This window comes from Falco rusticolus, chromosome 8 (genome assembly GCF_015220075.1).
Source record: "Falco rusticolus isolate bFalRus1 chromosome 8, bFalRus1.pri, whole genome shotgun sequence".
Classification (NCBI taxonomy): Eukaryota; Metazoa; Chordata; class Aves; order Falconiformes; family Falconidae; genus Falco; species Falco rusticolus.
In genome coordinates, this window is record NC_051194.1 from 40,409,997 (window position 1) to 40,432,384 (window position 22,388).

Sequence of the window (22,388 nt, forward strand, 5' to 3'; positions counted from 1 at the left end):
CAGTGTGTTTTACTGTGGTGCTAGTCTCACAACTTATTTTGCAAAAAATGAGCAGATACAACTGTAACTCCCCACAGTAGCCAGTCTTGTGAAGCGGTTAGGTAAAGGGCCCCTTCAAACTGCTCTCCTCTTTTCTAAAATCCTTAGTAGCTTAATGCCAACAAATTCTCAGCCTGGGATCACGAACACAGGAAAAGAGCACGAGGGGAAATGGCTGTCAACAGAAGCAAAAGGATGCAACTATCCTTTCCTTCAGTAAATCCTAAAAGCTGAGGTGATTCTGATTAAGTTAAAGGAGTGGACGGTACTGTAATGATCTCATAAAAATCAGGTGATGCTTCAGAAAAGTTAAAGGCCATTTTAAAACTCATGCCATCAAAACTAAATTAAGCAATGAAGAACTAGGAATTAAGCAGAGGCCTGAATCAGAAACCAGACGTGCCACTTACAGTCTAACTTCACAAGTAAACAAGGAAATACACACAAACACAAACACACACTCTATCCGGGCTACAGCATTCCCCTACTTCAGGCTTCAAACTTTTTAATTTGCAGTTCAGAAAAACTAATCTAAATTTTAAAAAACTAGTAGGGCTCTGTTCACTTTTTTGGTTTACACTGCGTGTTACATCCTTAAGTGTTAAGTGTAATATACAAGACATACACGGTATGGCATTATGCAATAGAAAATAGCATTGTTACTAAATATTCTGCAGTTCAAAAGAAGTCTTACGAAAGGTTACCATTAGCACAGCACTTGGTACATAAAAAAATTGCTTGAATAAGGGAAAATCAATAATAGCTGTAGACTGATAAAGGGAACACTAGTAACTTTTTCACGATGCAAAGAAAACATCCCAGCACTAAACCTAAATCCAATATATGGCTGGCAGAAGTATTTTTTCGAAGTACTTCCATGTAAAAATATGCATGCTATTATTAGAAACCTGGAAACTAACCTTTAATGCAGCACAGTCTCTTGTATCATATTCGTCTTCCAGATAATCGAGCGGCATAACGACACTAGTTACCTACAGAATAACAGGATGAAGCAATTATTACTTTACAACTATTTTTGTTATGGTAATCCCCAGAGATAACCGTTCAAACCTGGGATCCCATTACATTTATCACTTTTAAAATATGTGTTAAATGGCAGTTACTGTGTACCTGTTGTTATGGCAGGGGAGAGGGAAAGAACTCACAATTTCGGGCAAATCAGTTACAGTGAAGAAGATATTTTTGGAGAAGTCTTACACAGCAAGGAGATGAAATGATAAACCCTCCCCTCTGTCGAGGCATGAAGGTATCTTGTTCTCTCCACCAGTTTTTAGATGTCTACTACTATATTTCTGTTGAAATGTTTTAATGCAATACAGACAGAAATCAGGGTTAATCTTATTAAAGATATGTTTTTAATTAGAAATCTGCCGGGATGGCAGCTCTTAAGTGCACAATCTTCTTCTGAATTATTCATCTGTTGAAGGATCTGCCATATTTTAATTAAAATATTTATCAGTTTGTTTTCAATCCGGTCCAAACTGAAACAAATCAGGACATGATATTTATGGATTAAAAGTCAACTTACAGGTTTATCATCACTCCATTGCCAGGTTCCCAAAGAATCTGGACTCCTCTTATTCATTCCAATCCATACCCATCTGTCATTGCTGTAAATAAACAAGATAAAATCTTAAACCAAGTTTATGGTTCATCTTATTTAATAGAAAGACTGACTTATGTCATGGCATTACTTAGGATCAAGCAGCAAAATCAAAGCTTTATTTCTGCAAGTTGCAGCAGTTCAAAGAGAGAACGGGTATAAGGGCTAGGACCTCTTCTGCACTTTTCTTTAAGAAGATCTGTAAGTTGTCTTTCCCTGATCATAGAGAAAACTAACTAAATCAGGTAATTCCTTTGTTTGCTGCATCATCACTCCATCAGTTGTCACTCAATATAAAGGTCTCTTTTCTACACTTTTCTTCCAAAATCATACGCACTATTTGGCTTGCCTCTCTTTCTCTTGTCGATATCAGATCATCTCTCTCTGCACCACCAGCTCAAATACACCCTTCCTCAAACCACACAAGAACTACTCATACAGAATAACTGGCTTTGTATTTCCCTTATGTTTGTCAGTGATACAAAACAAACCAAGCATGGGCACATATTTCAGTTACGCACTTTCACAGAAGAGGCATAGTCATAAACAAGCATGTAACACCACTAACCCCAATGCTTACATAAAAGAATGGCATTCAAAAGAATGGCAAGTGACAAATTCAAAGCTTCAGCTATGCTCCAAGACACAAAGTTGCCCCCCAAAATAGGTTGGCAATGTAAATACTTAAATCCACATTAACAGCCTCTACCATACGAAGATAAGGATAATACAACAAAATTAAATACATGCTAGTCAAACTGCAAGGTTAGTTTTGTACTGCAGCCTCTACTTCTCAAAATATCAATTTTGTGCTAGGTACTGAAGTTTATAATAATTCACTCCAATCCACTACCCTGCCCTAAAAAGGCAACGAACACTTTTCTGAACAACGGTTAATTGGAAGAGCAAAGGGGAGAAAGACCATGAGTTTTCTATGAAATCACAGGCTATGTGAAACCCTACTGCGATAGAGCTGTGGAAAAGGCACTCTCATCAAGGTGGTCTGACAGCGATTGACTGACACCACAGTACAGGACTCCTGTAAAACTGTATCAGGAGTACTATTCCATAAATTCATGCTGTTCCAAATACAGAGGAGGAATTATAGGATATTTGAGGAAATCAGAGTTTAGGTTATTAACAAGAATTAAGGATTTACTTGTCTAGCCCTGGCAAAGACAATAAAAGGATAAAATTATTCTTTACAATATATCAAGAGACTAAACCCCCAAGTAGAGGTGCTATTTGAGCAAAAAGGCCATTGTGTCTGAAGGAACCACAGCTCAAAAACAAATTTAGGCTCAAAATTGGAAACAGATGTCTGACCAGCAGAGGTCAGAGTTTGGAAAAGGCTCCCAAAAAAGCAGTGCTGACAAACTTGAAGTGATTTTAAGACAGAAGATAAAAAGTTTATGAAAATAATTTCATTACATGGAGGAATGGACTCATACCCAGGCTTACCTGCATAAGCAATGTTATGAAATCACAGGGCAATGTTAAGAAATTCTTTGGTAAGACTGCGCCACTACCTTTCCACACATATCTCCATAAAGATGCTAAATTGAACCTGAAATAGTGCAGCACCAACAAACAACAGCTTAGCCCAGAGTATCTGGGCAACAGCGTTTTATTTTGTAGGGTGTGTTCCCATTGGAAAGAAAAGCATCAGCCACCACGGTATCTCATTTTTGGTTGGGTTGGGCTTTTTTCCCAACTCCCAATATTAATTTTCTGACATTGGAGTGATAGTGTGATCACACTAGTCTGATCTTACCGTACTGAATAGTCTTCGGTCTTTTAATGATATCACTAAGGAGCCTCTGAAGAGCCTAAATGCCCCATATCACTCCAGAGGGAAAACTGTGAGCCAAACATTCACAGCTGTCAAGCAGCTAAGCGGCTTTTTATTTTTCTGTGACTTCTTTCCAATTATGAATCAGACGTTGCTTAACTATCCCCTCCTAATCGTCACCTACAGGCTCAGTGTTGTTTAAACAACTGATCATCATAGAAGAATATCTACTAAAAAGAAAACTTGAGAAACTAATTTCAAAAGGATCTGCAGTAATTAACTGAAGAACTAGAGCAATTTTTCAAAGTCTTTCAACTTACATTTGGCTTTTATGTAACAAATTTTTTTAAAAATAAAATGTGTCCCAGGTCAAGAATTTCTCCAGTTTATCTCCCAGTTTACCATACTGGTCTGCACACATAACAATGTTTTCCATCTGACTGGGCACTTGAACATCAACATACATTTTTTGCTTCTTTTGGAACTGTTCAGACATGACCATGAGTACTTCAGTAACTGCTACATTATCCTTCATAGCACTTTTAAGGCTAAGTAAAGCCTTTTGATAGCCTTCTGAAATTATGCTATCATCTCATCACAAAAAAGAATTCTGCCAACTACTTAAGACTAGTATGAATTAAGACTCTCTATTGCAACTAAGCTTGCAGCAAGGAATTTGCTTGTACTTATCTGTCTCCTCATTGCAAAGCATTTAAAATTCATCCTATGGACTGGCATCAACATGGATTTATCAGTGCCAGAGTATTCTTTGAGTGACATTCCTGGAACCACCTCTAAAACCTAGATTATCCTGAGTTTTAACCTAAAAAATACGTGCAATTTGGGCTTTACAAAGGACTCCACACTGATTAACAATGAAAGACCCTAAATCTCCAGCAATCCCTGCAGAATACCTGTGGCTTTTCTCTCACACAGAGCTAAAACTTCTTAAAAGCCAATGTTGTACAGAAGTAATAAATACAGTTTAGATCAATGTGAAGAGACTATAAACCAGTAGTTTTTCTACTGTCATATTCTAACTGCTGAAATAGAAAAAAGATCTTTTGTGTCCCTTATGTCAGCTCCAACACAGGATTAAGAGCCTAAGTGAAGTTGCTGTGGCTTGTAGTTCAACCTAGTACTTCACAGAAGGCAAGATGTATACATCGGGGCCAAATGCCTAATGGTGCAATTTAAGGTGGCACCAATTAATCTTAGGCAGTGCCGGCCTAAAAGTATACATGAAGCCTATTTGACCCCTTGTTCTTCCCTCTGTAACAGACTACTGCCACTAACTGAATCCCCACCCTGCTAATCACCTGTTCTTCAGTGGAAGAAAAGAGAAGCTGTATTAATGCAATTAAAACTTGAATCTCAGCTTTACTGCTGTTTCAGCAAGTATGTTGACAATAAGATCAACTTTTTCTTGAAAACTCAAGTGTTAGTGAGGCTTTCTAGATTCAGAACAATTACAGCAGCAGAGCTGTGCATATAAAAGGCAACTGATTTCTTTCCAGTAAGGTGTCCTCATTGAAATGTTATTTCTAACCAAATCAAGCTGTTATTCTCCTTGTGTCCAGCATTGCTGCCAGCTATAAGATGCAGAATGCTCACAAAAACAATCCTAAATGAACGGAAGCAACTGAACCAGATCTGTTCTGCCTGTATCACGTCCCTCAAAGTGAAAAGAGGTTATCTCCTGTTTCTTCCAGAAAGCGGAAGGTTGTCAGCCAGATTTTGTTTTCCTTTCCAATGGCAATTGCCTGACTTGGCTGGAGCAATTCTAGCTCTTATTTGCCTCTAAGGTGGAATCTGAGTAAAGAACAGAATGGACTAGGCAAGCTGCCCTTTTCCTGGTGAACCAAACTGACTTTTGCTAACATTTAAAAACAAACAGTTCTCAATGAGTCACCAGAGAACTGTGCAAGGGGAAAAAACCCGAAACCAAAAAAGCCAAGGTGTGGCTCCTTCCTCAAGTTGAACTGAGTGCACTGAATGAACAGTTTAGGTCAGAGTTTGCACTGAGTGAATGTGGAGAACACTGACAAACTGCATGCCAGTGCACTCTAGCAGCTAATGACATCTAACATTATTTTAGGATGATTTCTCCCAGTTATTAGTTATTTAGTTACCTAAATTATTTGTTCTTGGTGAAATAATTTACTTGGTTTCTTCTCTCCTTTCTCAAATGAGCTTGTTTTCAGACAAGCTACCCCTGACTCTTGATCTCCAAAATACTTTATATATATAATCACCACCTCTGAGTAATTTGAAAGCGTAAATAACTCAAACACTTCATTATGTTATCTAAACAAACAATCATTATTTAAAAGACTTCAGGCAATATCAGATATGTAGTATTTCTGTTCATGAAGTTCTGCAGTGCTTGAAAAAGTATTAACCCAGATGAAAATACTGTGTTTTGAGTTATATTTGACATATGCAGTTACTGAATCACTGACTGCAAAGTCAATTTATACTGGGCTCAATATATTACCCCTTATTTACCGTCTGGTAGAATAATATTGAAATACTGGGACTTTCCTTCTTCCAGACTAAGTTCATGTTTTCTGAAAAATGGGAAGTGCTAATGTAGTAGCATTGTGCATCAGCTAACTTTCTGGAAAGGCAGAAAAAGTCTCCACCCTGAAAATCCTAACAAAAAATGGCCGTTAACTATAATTAATACCTCAGATAATCTGCAACCTGAAAAGTAGCTCCATGTACTTGTAGGGAAAGAAGGAAAGTTACTTCTCTATTCATGTTCTTTTTCATAGTAGATTAGGTACATGAAAACAAAATTCTTAATTGCAAAACCAAAATTTGTAATTGCAAAACATTATAATAAGATCTACAGCTAAAAATAAGTTGTGCACTAATTTTTATTTCAGGGATTTCAGTCACTTCAGCAAAGGAATCACAAGTGGCTTTTATACAAGCGAAACCATCTATATATAGAGCATACAAGTTTGTTTTTGTCTTTTATTAACATAAACATTGAGTAATTTTCATGACTTGTGCACTTCTAAAAAAAGCTCACTGGGTTTTCAAGGAGGCATCTCTTCAGTCATCATGTTTAAAAAATTTAATCACAGTGTCGTATGTTGGCAGCTTCTGAAATAATCCCAATTTAGTTTGTTGATGAAAAAAAAATCTAGATCACGTAACTGGCAGCATCTGAGTTTAAGGTGGCAAAAGTTCTGAAAAAACAAGGCTGCCAATCAAAGAAACCCCATATTACACAAGGATCTGACATCACACCAATGCCTAATAAAGCTTTGCAGTGACAGTTCCTTTGATTAAAAATAGAGCCTTAGACTCATAAATTATGTAGCATTTAATTTGTTGATATCAGAAAACTCAACACACCCACCTAATGCCCATATAGTGTTATTGTAGTTATGCCAAATGGGATCCATGCCAACCAGATTGCTGGACACTATACTATTCACATATTCAAAAGACAGCACCCACTTTAGTCAGGAAGCATTTCATGAATAAAGATGAGACCCATCTGAAAAACTGAAATAATAACTCATCTCTAAAGAACGTATCAGTAAAGAATAGGAACAACTATCATATAGTTATGCCAAAATTCAACATAAAGGAGGAGATACTTTGTTATAACAACACAGACTTAAATTCATGTAATAGAAGATTTTCAAAGCAATTCTCTCTTTTCCTCTGCTCCCTTTAGCAATGTGAAATATTTGCCCAAGCTGTACTCCCTTGACATTTTCCAGGAAGGCAGTGACATGACCAGCAGTTCAAATGCCACATCTAGCTGTTTTTACTGTGGGAAACGTAAGTCGCAGCACACTATCTCATACTTGCCATTTGGGGTCAGCAGCAGCATTTGCGAACTACTGCAGAATGTGACTGAAATCAAAACTTTAGCATGTGGCTAGTTTGTTACCTGATTATTTTTCTCAGGATAGAATGAAGTGCCTTGATTTCTTCTGCATGACTAAAACTAGGCAGATGGCCTCCAAGTGCTTCACAGAACCTTTCTGCCTCTTCCCAGGTCCTGGTCCGCAGCACTCTTTCACTGTGGAAGAACTTCACAACAGCCAAGCGTCAGGGTAGGCAATGACAAAAATGACAGCATTTAAAAAACACTCCTGTACTACCCAAATATGTTCATCCTAGATAGGAACGAGTAAGTGGTATTTCCATAGGAAGAGAGCTTGACTTCTTAACAATTATTTTATTATTTTCAGTTTGTTTGACAACAGCCAGACTCTGAAGTTCAGCTGACAAAATTTGTTTCAAATGCAACATATTCCATATGGCAGACTTTATCTGTTTGTTGGGGTTTTTTTACCAGAAAGATTTTAGAAAATAACACTCAACTCATTCCAAAACTGCAGGCCAAATTATAGGGTTTAAGGGATGTTGTTCTTTCAAATTTATGGTGAACTGCAAAGCCCAGCGCTCACTGCAACCTGGCTTGTTTGGGTGCTGCAGGTGAAGAAAGTTCTTCGGCATGCCCTTTGCTACCTGAAGGTATCAGAGTTGCATCTTTGGCTCACACACCCCAGCTAACATAGCCATTTGATCCCTTTGACTTCAGTCCAAGCCAGCTCGCATCAGCTAGATCTCTCTGCACAGACATGCTGCACTTGGTCAACAAGAGTTTGCAGAAAATTCCAGGGCCAGCTGTCACATCCCCTCAGCTATGAGACAGCTATGCTGTACACCAGCTAAACCCATTCCTTCAGGATCCTTGCTCACACTGTTGTTATTCAAGCTGGGTTTCCCCACTTCGCTACATGAGCTGTTTACAAGATAGAGTTCGTTGCAGACACTGAGTCCAGAAATAAGGAATAAACAGTCCAATAAACAGTCTCAGTTTTAACACGATTTGCTTGTTAACAGGATGGGGAAAAAACTGTGTTTCTAAATGCAAACTTGTTTAAGCCATTCTAGCTAAGAGCATGGCTGCTTACTTCCACAATTTATTGCAAAAAACAGTGAAATACAACTAAGGCTGCACATTTTCCATGAAATTTGGTATCATATTCAAACCAGAGAAAATCCCACCTCTATCTACAGTCTTAAAAATATAAAAAGGAAAAGGACAAGGGAAGATGATGCAAAGCACTTTCCTTCCCTGTTCAGGTGTCTCTGCATGCCAGATGATGGCAGGCAGGGTAGGGCACAGACAAGGCACCCCCTGCCAGCACCAGGCTCCTCAGGTGGCAGCACAGGGTGAATGCCGTCACCCCACTCAGCTCTGATGTGCAGAGCTGGCCACAGGAAGAGCAGGGAGAGGCACACTGCATCTTTCAGGAATCGGCAGAGGATGATACATGAGAACATCTGGAGGCAGCCAACCTGAATCAACATGAGTTCTTCCTCTGAAATAACCTTTAGCGCAGCTATAAGCCACAAGATGGCTAATCACACGCTTGCTGCCAGACAGTAATGAACAATTACCATCTACTAGGAATAACAGTTTACCTTGTAGCAGGCAAGGCCGGATCCATTGTGCCACCCAGGGGGACAGGGATCAGTTGGCTTTGGGAGCACTTCTGGCTCTTTGGGCAGCCCAATATATTTTTTGCAGATAGAAAATGCTTTAGTGGTTCTACAGTCCTTAGTCTCCCACTTTCCAAGAGACTTTCCACTGGGCATGGCCACACATCCTCCTGAAAACTCTAAGATTTAAGACACCAAAGACATATTTAAAACTATTTGCTCATTTTCCAAAAGATCCACAGATTTCTGAATGACTATTTTATTTCATGCTCGGAGTTCTCTAACATGGTACTCCAATGCTTGCTCAGTGTAAAATGACAGTATTTCAATTATTGGTTTACCTGGTTGCAAGGAATTCCAATTAGTATATGTCACAGCTTCCGTTTTTTCCCCATCCACTGTACCCCAGGAATATATTCCTGATTGGCTAATATCCTGCAAACCGGTCCAGAAGTATTTTTCTTCAACTTTGGTGTGTTTTCTAATCAGACTGTTTATAAATTCTTGCTCAAATCTGAAAATTCACAGATTAATTTGAGTCAATATTGGAAAGAGATCTGAAACTACTAAGACAGTTTGAAAACAGGCATATTACTACATGAGTGAGTTCATCTGGTCGTCCAGGCAGTCCTGTATTGAACGTGGGATCAGCAAGCTGGGAATTCACATACTCCCAAAAAGGTTTTATCCTATCGGTTTACCATTGTCACACAATGGAAAACATAGTTTCCTAGTTCTCTGCAAAAGCAATTCTATCTCTTATTTTTTCTTTATAAACCACTAACTGGCATACAGAGGTTTTAATCTTTGACTATATCTCCAGGACTGTACTGTAAAACATGCCCAAATTAGAGATGTGCTTTACCTGTTCAGCACTGTAAGATTGCACCGTGCTCCAAAGGAAACTTCTGTTTTATAAACATTGTAACAGTAGTTGCCATGTCTCTCCCATCCCTGGTTAGAAAATGAAAAACACATTTATACATAACAACCTAACTTAGGCATTATCTACAATGTGCCCACAAGCTGGCCCAGAATATACAAGCAAGGAACGCAGGGTATCACACAGAATGTCCAGTACCATCAACTCTCAGATTCACAGTTCTAAGAAATAATGGAACCATGGGAACAAAATACACCCCTGTTTCAGCTCAATTGTGCAGCCCTCTTACTGCTGTGCGCATTTAGAAAAAGAAACAAGGGCGACAGCCTAGTCTTATTCAAAACAATAGGAGTTTTCATGCTGTTCCACTAATGCCAGGATTCAAACAGAGCAATAATAAGAGGTCACTGCTAGTGCTTCTTTACTTCTGAAAAATATATTTTATACTGAACATACATTTTCAGTATAAAATATATTTTTCAGAAGAAACAGAAGTAAAAGAACTTACAAAATTTCTCTATTATTCAAATATTTCCCCCTGTATTTACACCAAAATTTCAAGGACCATTAATGTGTTACCTCTTTGCTAGCCTAAGCAGCACAGAAAGCTGTAACTCTACATGCTGGCAGTCTCTGAAGAGACAGAGTAAGAATACCCTGAGGTTGTGCAGAAAGGTAGATAAGGGGTAAACATCTTCCCTATTGCAGGCAGTATGCCACACAAAACTGAACCAAAGAACTCTGAAGTATCTAGTAATACCATCCCAAGATTGTTCAAAACAGAAAAGACTTCTTTTCAGGCTTTATTTACCCTGTAACATGTTACATTGTAAAAACAACTCCAAACAAACAAAAACCAAAACAACAAAAAAACCTCTCCACCTTCACTGAAGTCAAAGAACAAAAATGAGAGCTAAATGAAGCATAACAGAAATCTAATCTCAATTATCAATCTCTGTATATCTTTATGTTGTGAAGTGCTTATCCTAAATTCTAAAACATACTTAAAGCAAAAACCACAGAACAAATGGCATTAACAATAACATATCTAGTAAAAGCAAATATTTTGTCAAACAAATAAATAAAGCACAACATCTGCTGGGTCCAAGCTCATAATACTTTCATCAATAAGAGTGGTAGGTAATACATCCAGAGCCTGCTTAAAAGAAGCTGAAATTTGGCTCATGCTACACAAATGTCCTTTTTCAGCTAAAATGTTCCATAGATTTTATTGTATGGGTAAGGAGGAAATGGAAAGTAAAAGAAATAAGTGATTTTACGCAGGTTTATGAAGCAAGTGAAAGTAAAAGAAATACAGGCTTCCTATTACCTCTTTTGATGAACAACTTTTATCTGATTTTGTTTCATTCAAAATCTCTCCTCTTTTCTTGCACACATATTTCAATTTTTCTTCACAGGATGTGACTCTCCACCGTCCCAACTGTAAGAAGGGAAAAAAAAAAAAAGAAAAAAAAGAAAAGTATTTAAAAACCTAAAATCTTTCAACTTCCATAGTGCAGGGGCTGAGTTTTCAGAAGGGGGAAAGCCAAAATGCCTCTAGCAAAAATACCTGGGGTGGGATGCCCTGGATTATATGCATAGGTGCACATTTGGAAGGGAGAGAGAAAGCTGCCAAATGTGAGATGGGAGGATTCTGGGTCACATCTGAAAAGGGAAGAAAAGGCCAGGGTGCTGCCAGCTCTCTTCGATGGAATGGAATGGGTGCAGGCAGTGTGCTCAGCTTTCAGTGGAGACAGGGAGGAGGCAGCTCAGAGGAACTGGGCATGAGCTCCACTGCCAGCCTGACAGCACAGCGGGCAGACACTTGCCCCAGTTCTCTACTGAATCTGGGAGATGGGATACAGCCTGCTTCCCTCTCCACTCATCTTTGTGACCTCCCCCCGCCATGCAACCCTTGCTGCTTCTGCACTGTATCCCCCCAGTGTCTGTCCTATCCTTTTACAGAGGTATCTCACTACCCATGCTCAGACACTGTGGCACAAACACATCCTGGAGATGACTGAACCCAGCTTTTCCTCTAAATAGTTCAGCCCACCTCCTTCCTAGATCTCTGCCATAGACACACAAGAATATGGTAACTCAAAATGCAGAGTGACAAGGACAACTGGCTAGCCAGCAGCAGATGCAGTCTCATAGCTGTGAACAATTTCTGCCATTCTGTGCAGTACACAGCTACCACACACCAGCTAAATAACTAAGAAATTTGCTTGTAGAAAAATTATCTGTATTTTAAAGATTACTGCAGAAATAAAACCAGTTATCTGCTTTTCTCCTCCTCCTTGACTTACACACATAAATGTTGCCTCTGCTATGATGGAAAAAACACTAAAAAATCCAAGATGCTATTCCTACCTCGCCTGAATATGACACACAGTTAGGAGTGCTGTTAAAAGGAGCTTTTGGTTCATTCTGATCCCAGTATGTAAAAACCACAGCTGAGCGATCTGACCATTTGAACAAGGTTGGTATATCTTCATTCCTGAGACCCATCCACATTTCTTCTTTGGCATCTGTAATTTAAAATTAGGACAACACTCTGGTTTCAAAATAATATTCAAACTAATTGTAAAGGAATGTGAAATCAGCAAAATTAGGTTTTTATCACCATACTGCACAGCATAAACGTCACATTTTGTTTCTTACAGCAAGAAAGGGGATTTGAGACAAGTACAGTATGTTTTTGTTATCTTATGTTCATGAATGTAAGTTTCACAGAGAAGGTAACAAACAGAACTCCTCCCAGAAATAATGTGTAGACAAGCAAAAAACCAAACAAATTTAATTTTTAGAGTGCAAACAAATACATAAGACCAAAGAGTACAAACAGTATTTACAGCTTCAGTGACCCAGTAGTCAAAATATTGACCCAACTATCTACAACTTTCTTTGAATGAGAAAATTAAACACAAGGTATTAGGCAATTAGAAGTAGCTTAGTCCAGTATATAAATAAATAAAATAGACCAAACCAAGCATTAACACTGAGGGCCTGGACCTGAACAGCAATATTCAGCACCAGCCTGGGTAGAAGCTCAGCGTTAGCACCTTCATTTAAAAGCTAGAGGTTATAACACCCATACGCTAGAATATGGAAAGCAGTTTGTAATTTCTGGTGTGCAGCACTTGGTGCTTAACCTCTACAAGTATCCCAACTCACCATTATGAAGCTTTGTAACAACAAGTTCGACGTCTGCTAATGAGTGTATGCTGATAAGGTTACTCTTATTTGCTTTGCAGAACTCATCTGCCATACTCCAAGGTGCCTGGGTGTTCACCAGCATGTAGCAAAAACCATTGTGGGGAAGCCAGCCCAAATCACAGCGAGTATCCAAGTGTCTCCAAAACTCTAATAGCAAAGAGAAACAGAATTAGAGGCTTTTGTTTTACATTGGCTAGCACAACGGGTTGGCATTTTCTTCATGTTTTAAATCTGGCAGCACCTTGAAAACAGCCAGAATGCAGTGATCAGAACATGTTCACATCTCTACAGGGCTAATGTTTTAAGAAAGGGTCACAGTTTAGTCAAGCAAATAGACTCGAATAAGCAGCATTATGGGGTTTTGTAATATTTCAGGGCCATGAAGCAGGCAGAAGGAGAAAGAACTTAGTGGGAGTGAAAGCAAAAAACTGGAATGCATTATATTAAGACTGGTCTTAGTATAACCAAAAAGTTGTAAGCAAGATTTCAAAAAGCAATTAAAAGCAAATCAAGTTAGGTCATTGCAGGACAGCAGCTTCAAAAAAAGTTGCTTGTGTTGTTTTAGCAGGGGCTTGCACTTTTACAGGGCGTTATTATCTATATGCAGTACCATGAATAAGACTGATTTTGAAAAGCTCACAATGAGGCAAACGCTTAAGTTTTAAGTATCTTTTTTCTTCTGAAAACTAAGATATTCCAGAATTTATAGTGGGCTTAATGCATGTTGAAAAAGATATATACTAATAGCCTTTCTGGTTCAAAACACACGGTAAAATACTCCAATTACGAAGGATTTTGGTTTTTAATTAATAAAACATTGGTAACAACTCCACATACCCCACTGAGAAGCCAGAAAGCAGATAAGGATGGTTAGTTGACAACTGGTTTTCAAGGATTCATTTAAAAATTTCAACAGTTTAAATTTAAACTACTTCCTATTTATTTATTGTTTTCTCCTCAAAGGCACACAGCTCTCCTGGGGGAACATGCCTTATCCAGAGACACTCCACGACACTTTCCGCCTCCACGACACTGCTTCATCCCTCTTATCCCCTAGTCCTCCCCCTCATCCAAGGACAATCATCTTTCAGTAAAAGTCTTCCCATGAGAGCCCCACAGCATGAGCCCTGGAAACCGGGTAAGGCCAAAGCACACATGGAAGAACAAGCCATAGATATGGGAAGGATTGGACATTCAGGTGTAGGTGAATGACCAAAAGTATGGAAGCAGCTATATGTCACAGCTGGACACTGTAAAAACTGAAGGACAGTATGCGTGCATGCATGTGTATAGGGAGGAGAGAATAAATATCTTCTAAGAGCTGCTAGCGATCTGGTAAATATTACATGCTGGGCAAGCTACCAACTCTTGCACTCTGATTTCCAGTGCTGGGCCTGGTTTCAAAGGATTGTAAGGTCATTTGACTACCTCTGTTTGAATTAACAAGAGTTTGATCCAGGCCCCAGATAGGTCCCATTTTATCTCAATACACACCAAGAATGAGAGAAATGGGCTCAGAGCTGAGATGGAAACGTTTGAGGTAAAACTGCCTGTTCCAGACCTTCAGCAGCACATGAAAGAGGGCACAAGCCATGAAGGAAAACATTGTGAAAAGGGCAGGAATTTTGCTGGGAAAAGCTTTATGTGTGAATGAGAAAGCTGCAAAACCAAAAGCTGTTTGTGATGCCATCATCTTGACACTGAAGATACAGAATTTGCTTCTGCTCTGCTAAAAAAACCCCAAAGCTGTTGCGAAAGTGTTTTGGCAGAGATGCCTAACACAGCTTGGGGAGAGGGCATTAGACAAAACAAAACAAAAAGACTCCGTAAGTGAACATCACATTCAAATTAACATACATACATATATATACACATACAAATCAAAGACAAAAATGCCAGCTGTCCTACCTGGGAGGCCTGAAACTTCATTGAGTGACTTCTTGCAAATATATGGAAGCGGAGTCCCACAGTGGTGACTCTGCCACTGACCTGAGGCAGCATTCATCATCACACAACTAGTCCCATCCAGTGGAGACAAACTCTGCATATCTACAGACAGGAAAAAATAAAAATAGAAGAGCACAAGTTACCAAACAGTAAGGTAATGACTGCTTCTTTTTTCTATTGCTTTTCAATACGAGAATAATATACTTTACATGGTACAGCACCTTGTATATTAACAACACAACTTGCTTTGAATGAAGGCACCTGCCCTACCACAGGTCCCACAGAAAGGTTTTTGTAAGAGGAAGTTTCAGAATCAAGGAATCTGGACTTCTTTTCTGATGTTTAATCATAGAACCAGGAGGAATGTTCTATTTACAATACAACAAACCCCTGGCTGAGCATTTTCCCAGACTAGAAATATCTCAGGGGAGAACCCTTTTTGCAGCCCTCTGTTTCCTCTGGCAGCCCCTTTCCAGCTCCACTCCAAACCCAGCTCCACACTCTTTCTCTCAATGCTAACCATAACCCTTACCTTAACTGAAATGTAAGACAAGGCCCCAAATTAAAAATATCACAAAGAAGAACCCTTTTTGCAGTCCCCAACTTCCCTTGGACCCCACTTCCAAGGGTACTTCTTGGCTTTTTCTTTCTTTGAGCCCCAATGCAACCCTAAGCTGTGTCTTACACAGAAAACCCCAGCTCCCCCTGCACTGGGCTCATTCAGTCTCACGTAGAAAAGGCTCAGGGTGGATCTTAGTTCTTCATCGGAGTGTACAAAAACACCAGGGCCAGGCTCTTTTCAGAGGTGTACAGTGAAAGGACAAGAAGTAACGCGCACAACTTGCAGCTAGCAAAATTTCTGTTAGATACCAGAAAGTATTTTTCACAAGACTGGCAGACACTAATACGCCTGCCACTACTACAGACTAAATTATGTCACTGTAACTCAGGACAGTCTAGTCTCTAGCTCTGCATTACAGTCCTACAGTGTCATCAAAGTTCTAGAAGAAGGTTCAGCCAGTAGTACAGGCAGCAATGAAGTCCTTAACCTTTCCAAAGGACAGACCACATCTGGAAAATCTCACAGAAATTTCTTAGTAAAGCTTTCAAAGAAGGAACAGACACCGCTTCTCTTTTCACAGAATTCGCATTTCAGCACTATTCTAGAAAATGAAGGAAAGACAACTCCACTTAAAAAAAGGTCAAATTCAGCCTGAATGACAGAGCAGTATTAGCTGCGGTATTCCTGGTTATTATTCCTTCAGGATTCCCATATATACACATCCATGGCATACTTGTATCAATATTACAAATACTTGCTGAAAATTCCAAACAAACAAAGAGTCTCACCAATTCTACTAAGACCCTGGAAGTAACTGAGAAAGGTTTTTCAAAGGTTTTATACTTTCACCTTCGCCTTGAAATGAGCGTAAGCAACCTTGAAGTTTAAAATCACAAGTTAGGCTTCTAAGTAACGTCAGTCCTTCCACATACATCAGTAATTGTAATCTGAGGGAGGCCAATGCCATTCTGTCAGTGGGAGAATTTAGCAGCTAGAGAAGCTGTAGATCCTTTACTAAAATGGACCTCAAAGATACTATTTAAGTTTTATCTTTTTAGAGATTTATCAACCTAATGATCAATGGCTAGGAGGAAAAGATGTTCCTGAACTTTTAACAGAAATGGAAGAACAGTGATTGTTTTGAAGAAGTCTGACAAAGTAAAAATAAAAATAATTAAAAAAAACCCAAAGCAAAATACTAGCTAACGTTGTGAATATTGTCAGTACCATGAGACACATCATTACCTGGATGCCAGTTGAGAAAATTCAAAGGTTTGTGATCTGACCACTGCCAACCTCCAGAAACGTCCAGTTGATTTAAGCCAATCCAAAAGATCTCAGCGACATCATCCTTAGCTGGAGATAGGTTTGTTTTTTAAGGAAACAATTAGTATAAAATGCTCATCCTTTATTGGTCTCAAATTCAAAAGGTGATCTGAAAGTGCATGCATTTTGGGAAAGAAAGACTGCTGCTATAATTGGACATGCAAACTTCCTTGAACTGAGGAGGAATTCACCCACACAAGTGGTCACTCCCAGTGCCTTCAAAGGTTTGTCTTTTGCTTTTATACTCCCAAAGGCACACTGGTAATTCCTCCAGGCCAAGCCTGAACATCAGTGAGGACAATTTCGTAACAAGTGTATAACATGCTGCGAAAACACAAACTGCCACTCTGGCCAGTATTTGAGATTTTGGGGACATTCTTCAGTACAAATATGAACAACAGCTAACCATTACAACGAAATAAAACAGATTAATTACTCACCCACCCCCCAAAACCCCACCCTCTAAAGTGAGATTAGCATCTTATTTTTACTACACAAATGAAATCACCACTGCATTTCAAGTAAAATTAAGTTTTAACCCAGAATTTTAAGGCAGAAACTAAAATGCTGTCTTCACTTTATGTTAATTTGTCAAGAATTCCTGATATTTATACGTGAATAATTACACCTACCTTGTATGTAACTTAATTCAGATGCATCTTGGATGCTAAGTAAATCTCCCCCTTGCCTCTTACATGAAATATAAGCTTCCTTCCAAGAAAGAGCAGACTGTGTATTAAACTGGTAGCAACTTTCAGACCCCGGATCATGTTCCCAGGCATCATGACAACCATCCTCTGTTTAAATGAAACAGAAGGTATTTGTAACTGCAACTATACTGAAACACCATTAAAGTTTCAAAAGAAAAATTAAAATACTGAAGGTCTATTGATTTTTATATTGGTAATCACACAGACTGCAGAGTGTGTGCTGATTGTCCTGTCAAGGCTGCAGTGGAAGAGGGACCTGCTTTTACCCAGCTTAAGAGCAACATGCTGTGCCAAGGTGGAGCCGCACATGTGTGAAGCGACAGAACGCTTTTAGGATATCTATTTAGAAACCAAACGTGCCTGGTTGTAAGCAGATTCCCCATTTTCCATCATGAGTATAATCTTCAGATGTGGCGCACCATTTCCCACCCGTATGCGTTTCATCCTGAATGCAGTCATGATGCCATGTCTTATTATACAGAAAGGGGAACTCACAGGGTTTTCCGTAAGAGTTCCCATCTTTGGTATAAACCTCTGCAGGAAAAAAAAGAAAATTAAGGAAGTAAACACAAGTTGCCCAGCACAGGAAAGGACAGCATACCAATATCACTGCTTGTACAGACACAGTTAACTTAAAAGCATGCAAATTGTACCTGTGGTCTTAAATAAAACACACTATCTTCTTGTTACAGACAATACACAGCAACGCCAGAACTTAAAGAAGTAAGAGAGGAAAATATTTTTCTGTACTTTTTCTTCCGAGTGGAGCATAATACAGCAGAAACTTGTTTCCCCCCTTCCTGGTAAGTTCAGAATAAATACATTGCCCTGTTGAAGTTCAGGTGGTTTGCACAGAGTCCTACAGAACAAGGCTCTAGGAATCAACAGATACAGGAGAGGGAAAACTTTTCAAACTGGAGCCTACTGGGCTCTTCAGACTGGCTACTTCGAATAATTCAAATACAAAGAAAATTCTGCTTTTAAATAGGATAAAGCAAGTTTTCATCACTTCTTCCAGCAAGTGACATTTCAGATAAGACTGGCTTCCATGGCAAGTGGACAGACTACCAGACCAAAGCAAATGGATGGTTCCTGACAGCCCAACATGCTGCGAGCTAGCAGCATGCACTGAATTTGACTGTACAGCCTACCAGCAAAAAAACTATCCTCAAACCTTGCTAACAGCAAAATTCCCATCACTACGAAGACAACAGTGTCAGGTCTGACAGAATTGGTTAATATTTCATCATTAAGTAGGCTCTGACTGAACTGTGGGGGGAGGAATTTAAACATGCTAAGAAATTCACCGGTAACAACTTCTGCAGTTGTGCATATTTATTTTTTATTAAAATTGGTTAAGGTTTCATAGTGTAATATCAGTATCTCTCTACAGCAAAACATTCTATTGCTTTACTGATCAGTCTTTTCATGTGATTAATACCTAAGAATGCATTGACAGACATACAGCAACAAGCCCTCAACAAAACAAAAAAACAATCCCCCAAACCCCCGTGCAAACTTACCATGGTAAGAATACCGACATATATCATCAGAGGATCTGTTGCTTCTCCACTGGTCTGTTGCATTTATGCTTGCAGTTACATAGGTACTCTTGATAGTCACTTTGTATTGAGATGCACCAAGGATGGAAGCATCAGCACATCGCCACCACAGCATTAGTTCTGAGTTACAATCAACCATTTTTAGGCGAGACGGCGATTTGGTGAATATATCAAGTCCCAGGCACTGCTTGGACCCCAAATGGAAGAGGCGATTCTGGGAAACCCATTTCCATAAAGCTTCACTTGTCTCCTTACAGTCATCTATCACTATCCGTGAGTTTTTAACTTGTATGCACTTGTCCAGTGTGTCATGCCGGATGCTAAAAGCATCGTTGCCTGTGTAAGAACAAATATCCACATATGGGTAAGATTCAGTATCACTTTCACAGGAAGTTAATTTTTAAAAGTATAATCACATTCTGAGACATGCTATCAGAAAAGTACAGCAGCTGCTGTTTGTACACTGCATTATCTCTTTTGTATAAGCCACACTAAGTACATTCTCCTGCTCTTCAGTGAGCATTCTTTACTTCTGGGGGAAAAGAAAAAAATCTCTTTCAAAGCCATTATAAAATGAGGAGAGATAAAATGAGGCTGTTTTCTAAGTCTAATCTTATCGGTGAGAATTCTTCCTTTAATTTTATCACACACTGATTGAATCTACCCCTAATTAATTTGCAAGCTTACTGGGTAAAGAAACGTATCTTCATGCCTACCTGCAAATGCAGTTACACAACAGGTACCATAAAATACAACTAATAATAACTTTTACTTAGCATGCATTTTTTTAAACTATGTATCATATATGATGCACAGCATGATAAGTTCATATGTAAACCAGTTTGTGGGTACAAACTGCAGTATTACTAAAATAACTGGCACTTCTTTTGGGAGAGAAATTTAGAATGAATATCCCACCAAAGATACCACACAGATTAGGAATATCATTTTTAAAATGACAGAAGCAGCTTAGTTTCATTTTCAGCTGTAATGTAGCTTGTCATTAAAAAGAAAAAAAATTGACAAAGCTTAGCACACAATTTGAAAAAGATATAGATTGCCCTACCGATACAAGCTGACGCCTCTGCCAGCATAAGAGCACTTCTGACAAGTGGCAGTAGGTTTAAGCTAACTGAGAAAAAAAGTCCCCTAGAACTACTTCTGTGCCAAAATAAAGATGGCCCCACAGTATAAAACTTACACTAACCAGGGTGAAATGGACCTTGGCTGTCCCAGACCCACAAGGCTATCACTCTGCTGTTTAAATAAGGAATCTGCTGAGTAGTGTTTTGTATTTAATAGTAATGCATTGTCAATCACATTCCTACTGCGTTTTTTTAATATGACTTAATAATAGGTTTGGCTGAATGGCAAGGAAAATATTCAGCGACGTTATGCAGTGGATTGTACCACTGCTTCCCAGGATACTCGTGAATTTTCCACTGTGTAAGTGCCAAATAGTATCTAAATAGTATTGAGCTGGTCGAACTGTAAAGAAGAATCTCTAAGTCAGCCACCTACTGGAGTGACTTTTTCTAAATAGCACACTTCAAACCAACAGCCTCTTTCATCCTATTAACTAAGAAAGACATTCTAACAACCAAACCCGCTTTTGTGGCATCTTTCTACCCTGTGCTTTCTCATCACTATACCTGCTTTTTGCTCTTTATTCTCCCCCTCCAGACTTTCTTCTTTTTCAACTTCTTGTAACATGCTCTCACCCTCTGCTCAGTTCTTCCCTTTCCTCCTTCTTCTTTCACTTCTTCCCACACAACTCTCATACTGACATCAGGAAGAAAAACACTTTCCAAAATTTCCCCGGAAAAACTGCTGCTGCTGTCTCACCACATCTCTCGCAATTCATTAATACCGGTGCTCGGCTCCGGCAGTTCCACACTCTGGCCATGAACTTTTACTTGACATCAGCTACAAACCCCAGCCCGTCACTGTCAAAGATAGAACAATATGCGACGCGCAACCAGTTCACACAGAACTCAGCCTGCCCCCCCGCAGCGCGCACCGAGCCAGCAGCTCTGGTCTGCACGGGGAACCTTCCCACCTGCTTTCCGGGAACGGGGCAGGCTCCTTCCCCTCGCCCCGCGCACCAACCCGCGAAAGAGAACCTCGGCCCGACGCCCCGCGGGGGCCCTGCCCGAGCCGGGGGTCCTTCCCCTCCGGCTGCAGGAGGCCGAGGTCCCGCCGCCCGCCCGCCGCCGCGCAGCGCACCGCTCCGCGGCCCTGCCCGGCACCGGGAACGTGGCACCCGGGGGCGGCGGGGCAGCGGCTGGTTCCGCGGCGCCCCGCGCGGCAGCTCTGGGGGTTTTTCCTCCCTGTTCCGCTCCTCCCGCGAAGTTTCCCACGTCGTTGCCGCGCAGCTGGACTTTGCCACCCAGCGCGGCGCCCGCAGGCGCCGGGACTCGCCGGGGCGGGAGGCCCGTCCCGCGCCGCGCCCCCGCCTCAGCCTCCCGCGGGGCGCAGAAGAGCCGTCCGCGCCCCCGTCGCCGCAGCGCACCCGCGCAGCGCCTCCCCCCTCGCAAGGCGAGCGCCCGGCTTACCGGCGGCGCCCCGGCGGGCCGCGCAGCACACGAGGAGCCAGGCGAGGCCGCAGGCGGCCGGGCAGAGCCGCGCCGCCCGCCCCATCCTCCCGCGGCGCGTAGGCTGCGCGGAGCGGGCGCGCTGCCGGGCTCGCTCTGCCGGAGCGTCGCGCCCGCCGCCGGCTGGCCGGGCCGCGAGCCGCCGCCCGATTGGCCCGCCCCGCGCAGCGTCACCTGTTGCCAGGAGCAGGGCGGCCGCGGGTTTGCGGGCAGGCGCGGGGCGGGGCCGGGCCGGGGCGGTGGCCGCGTGTGAGGGGCGGTGGCGAGGAAGGGCCGGCCCCGGCGGAGCGGGTACGGCTGCGGGAGCCGGGCGCGCCGAGCGGCAGGGGAGTCGCAAGTGGAAAAGTGAGAGTAAACCTGGGGCAAGCGAAGGGAAAGCGACGAGAGGAGGAAAAAAAAAAGAGGAAAAGTGACGGAAAAAAAGAAGGAAAAAATGATGAAAACCCGAGGAAACCCGAAGAAAAACCCCCAAAAGCAGAGCTGAGTATTGCATGGCACATAAATTTGGAACAAGAAATCAAAAGCCTTCAGAAGCTCACAGAAGTGAAGAAAAGGCAAAAAGCAAAGAGAATGCAAACCAAAATTAATAAATAGCCGCAGACGCTGATGTGCAACACCTGAAAGCCGATCAAACAATACGTTTCCGCGC

General features: G+C 40.9%; 1 protein-coding gene across 1 annotated transcript in view; it reads right to left on the minus strand.

The window, feature by feature from the left end:
• Positions 1 to 21,827, minus strand: part of LY75 (lymphocyte antigen 75) — a 46,441-nt gene extending 24,614 nt beyond the window's left edge. The window contains exons 1-15 of the mRNA XM_037397399.1: positions 21,701 to 21,827; positions 19,107 to 19,481; positions 17,944 to 18,117; positions 17,506 to 17,670; positions 16,793 to 16,903; positions 14,947 to 15,087; positions 12,997 to 13,185; positions 12,193 to 12,350; positions 11,150 to 11,260; positions 9,802 to 9,890; positions 9,278 to 9,450; positions 8,919 to 9,115; positions 7,372 to 7,514; positions 1,589 to 1,670; positions 960 to 1,031 (exon numbers count right to left, since the gene is read on the minus strand). Coding sequence (XP_037253296.1) covers positions 960 to 1,031; positions 1,589 to 1,670; positions 7,372 to 7,514; positions 8,919 to 9,115; positions 9,278 to 9,450; positions 9,802 to 9,890; positions 11,150 to 11,260; positions 12,193 to 12,350; positions 12,997 to 13,185; positions 14,947 to 15,087; positions 16,793 to 16,903; positions 17,506 to 17,670; positions 17,944 to 18,117; positions 19,107 to 19,481; positions 21,701 to 21,785 — 2,265 coding nt within the window. The 5' untranslated portion in view covers positions 21,786 to 21,827. The remainder of the gene's footprint in view (positions 1 to 959; positions 1,032 to 1,588; positions 1,671 to 7,371; positions 7,515 to 8,918; positions 9,116 to 9,277; positions 9,451 to 9,801; positions 9,891 to 11,149; positions 11,261 to 12,192; positions 12,351 to 12,996; positions 13,186 to 14,946; positions 15,088 to 16,792; positions 16,904 to 17,505; positions 17,671 to 17,943; positions 18,118 to 19,106; positions 19,482 to 21,700) is intronic.
• Positions 21,828 to 22,388: the final 561 nt, after the last annotated feature.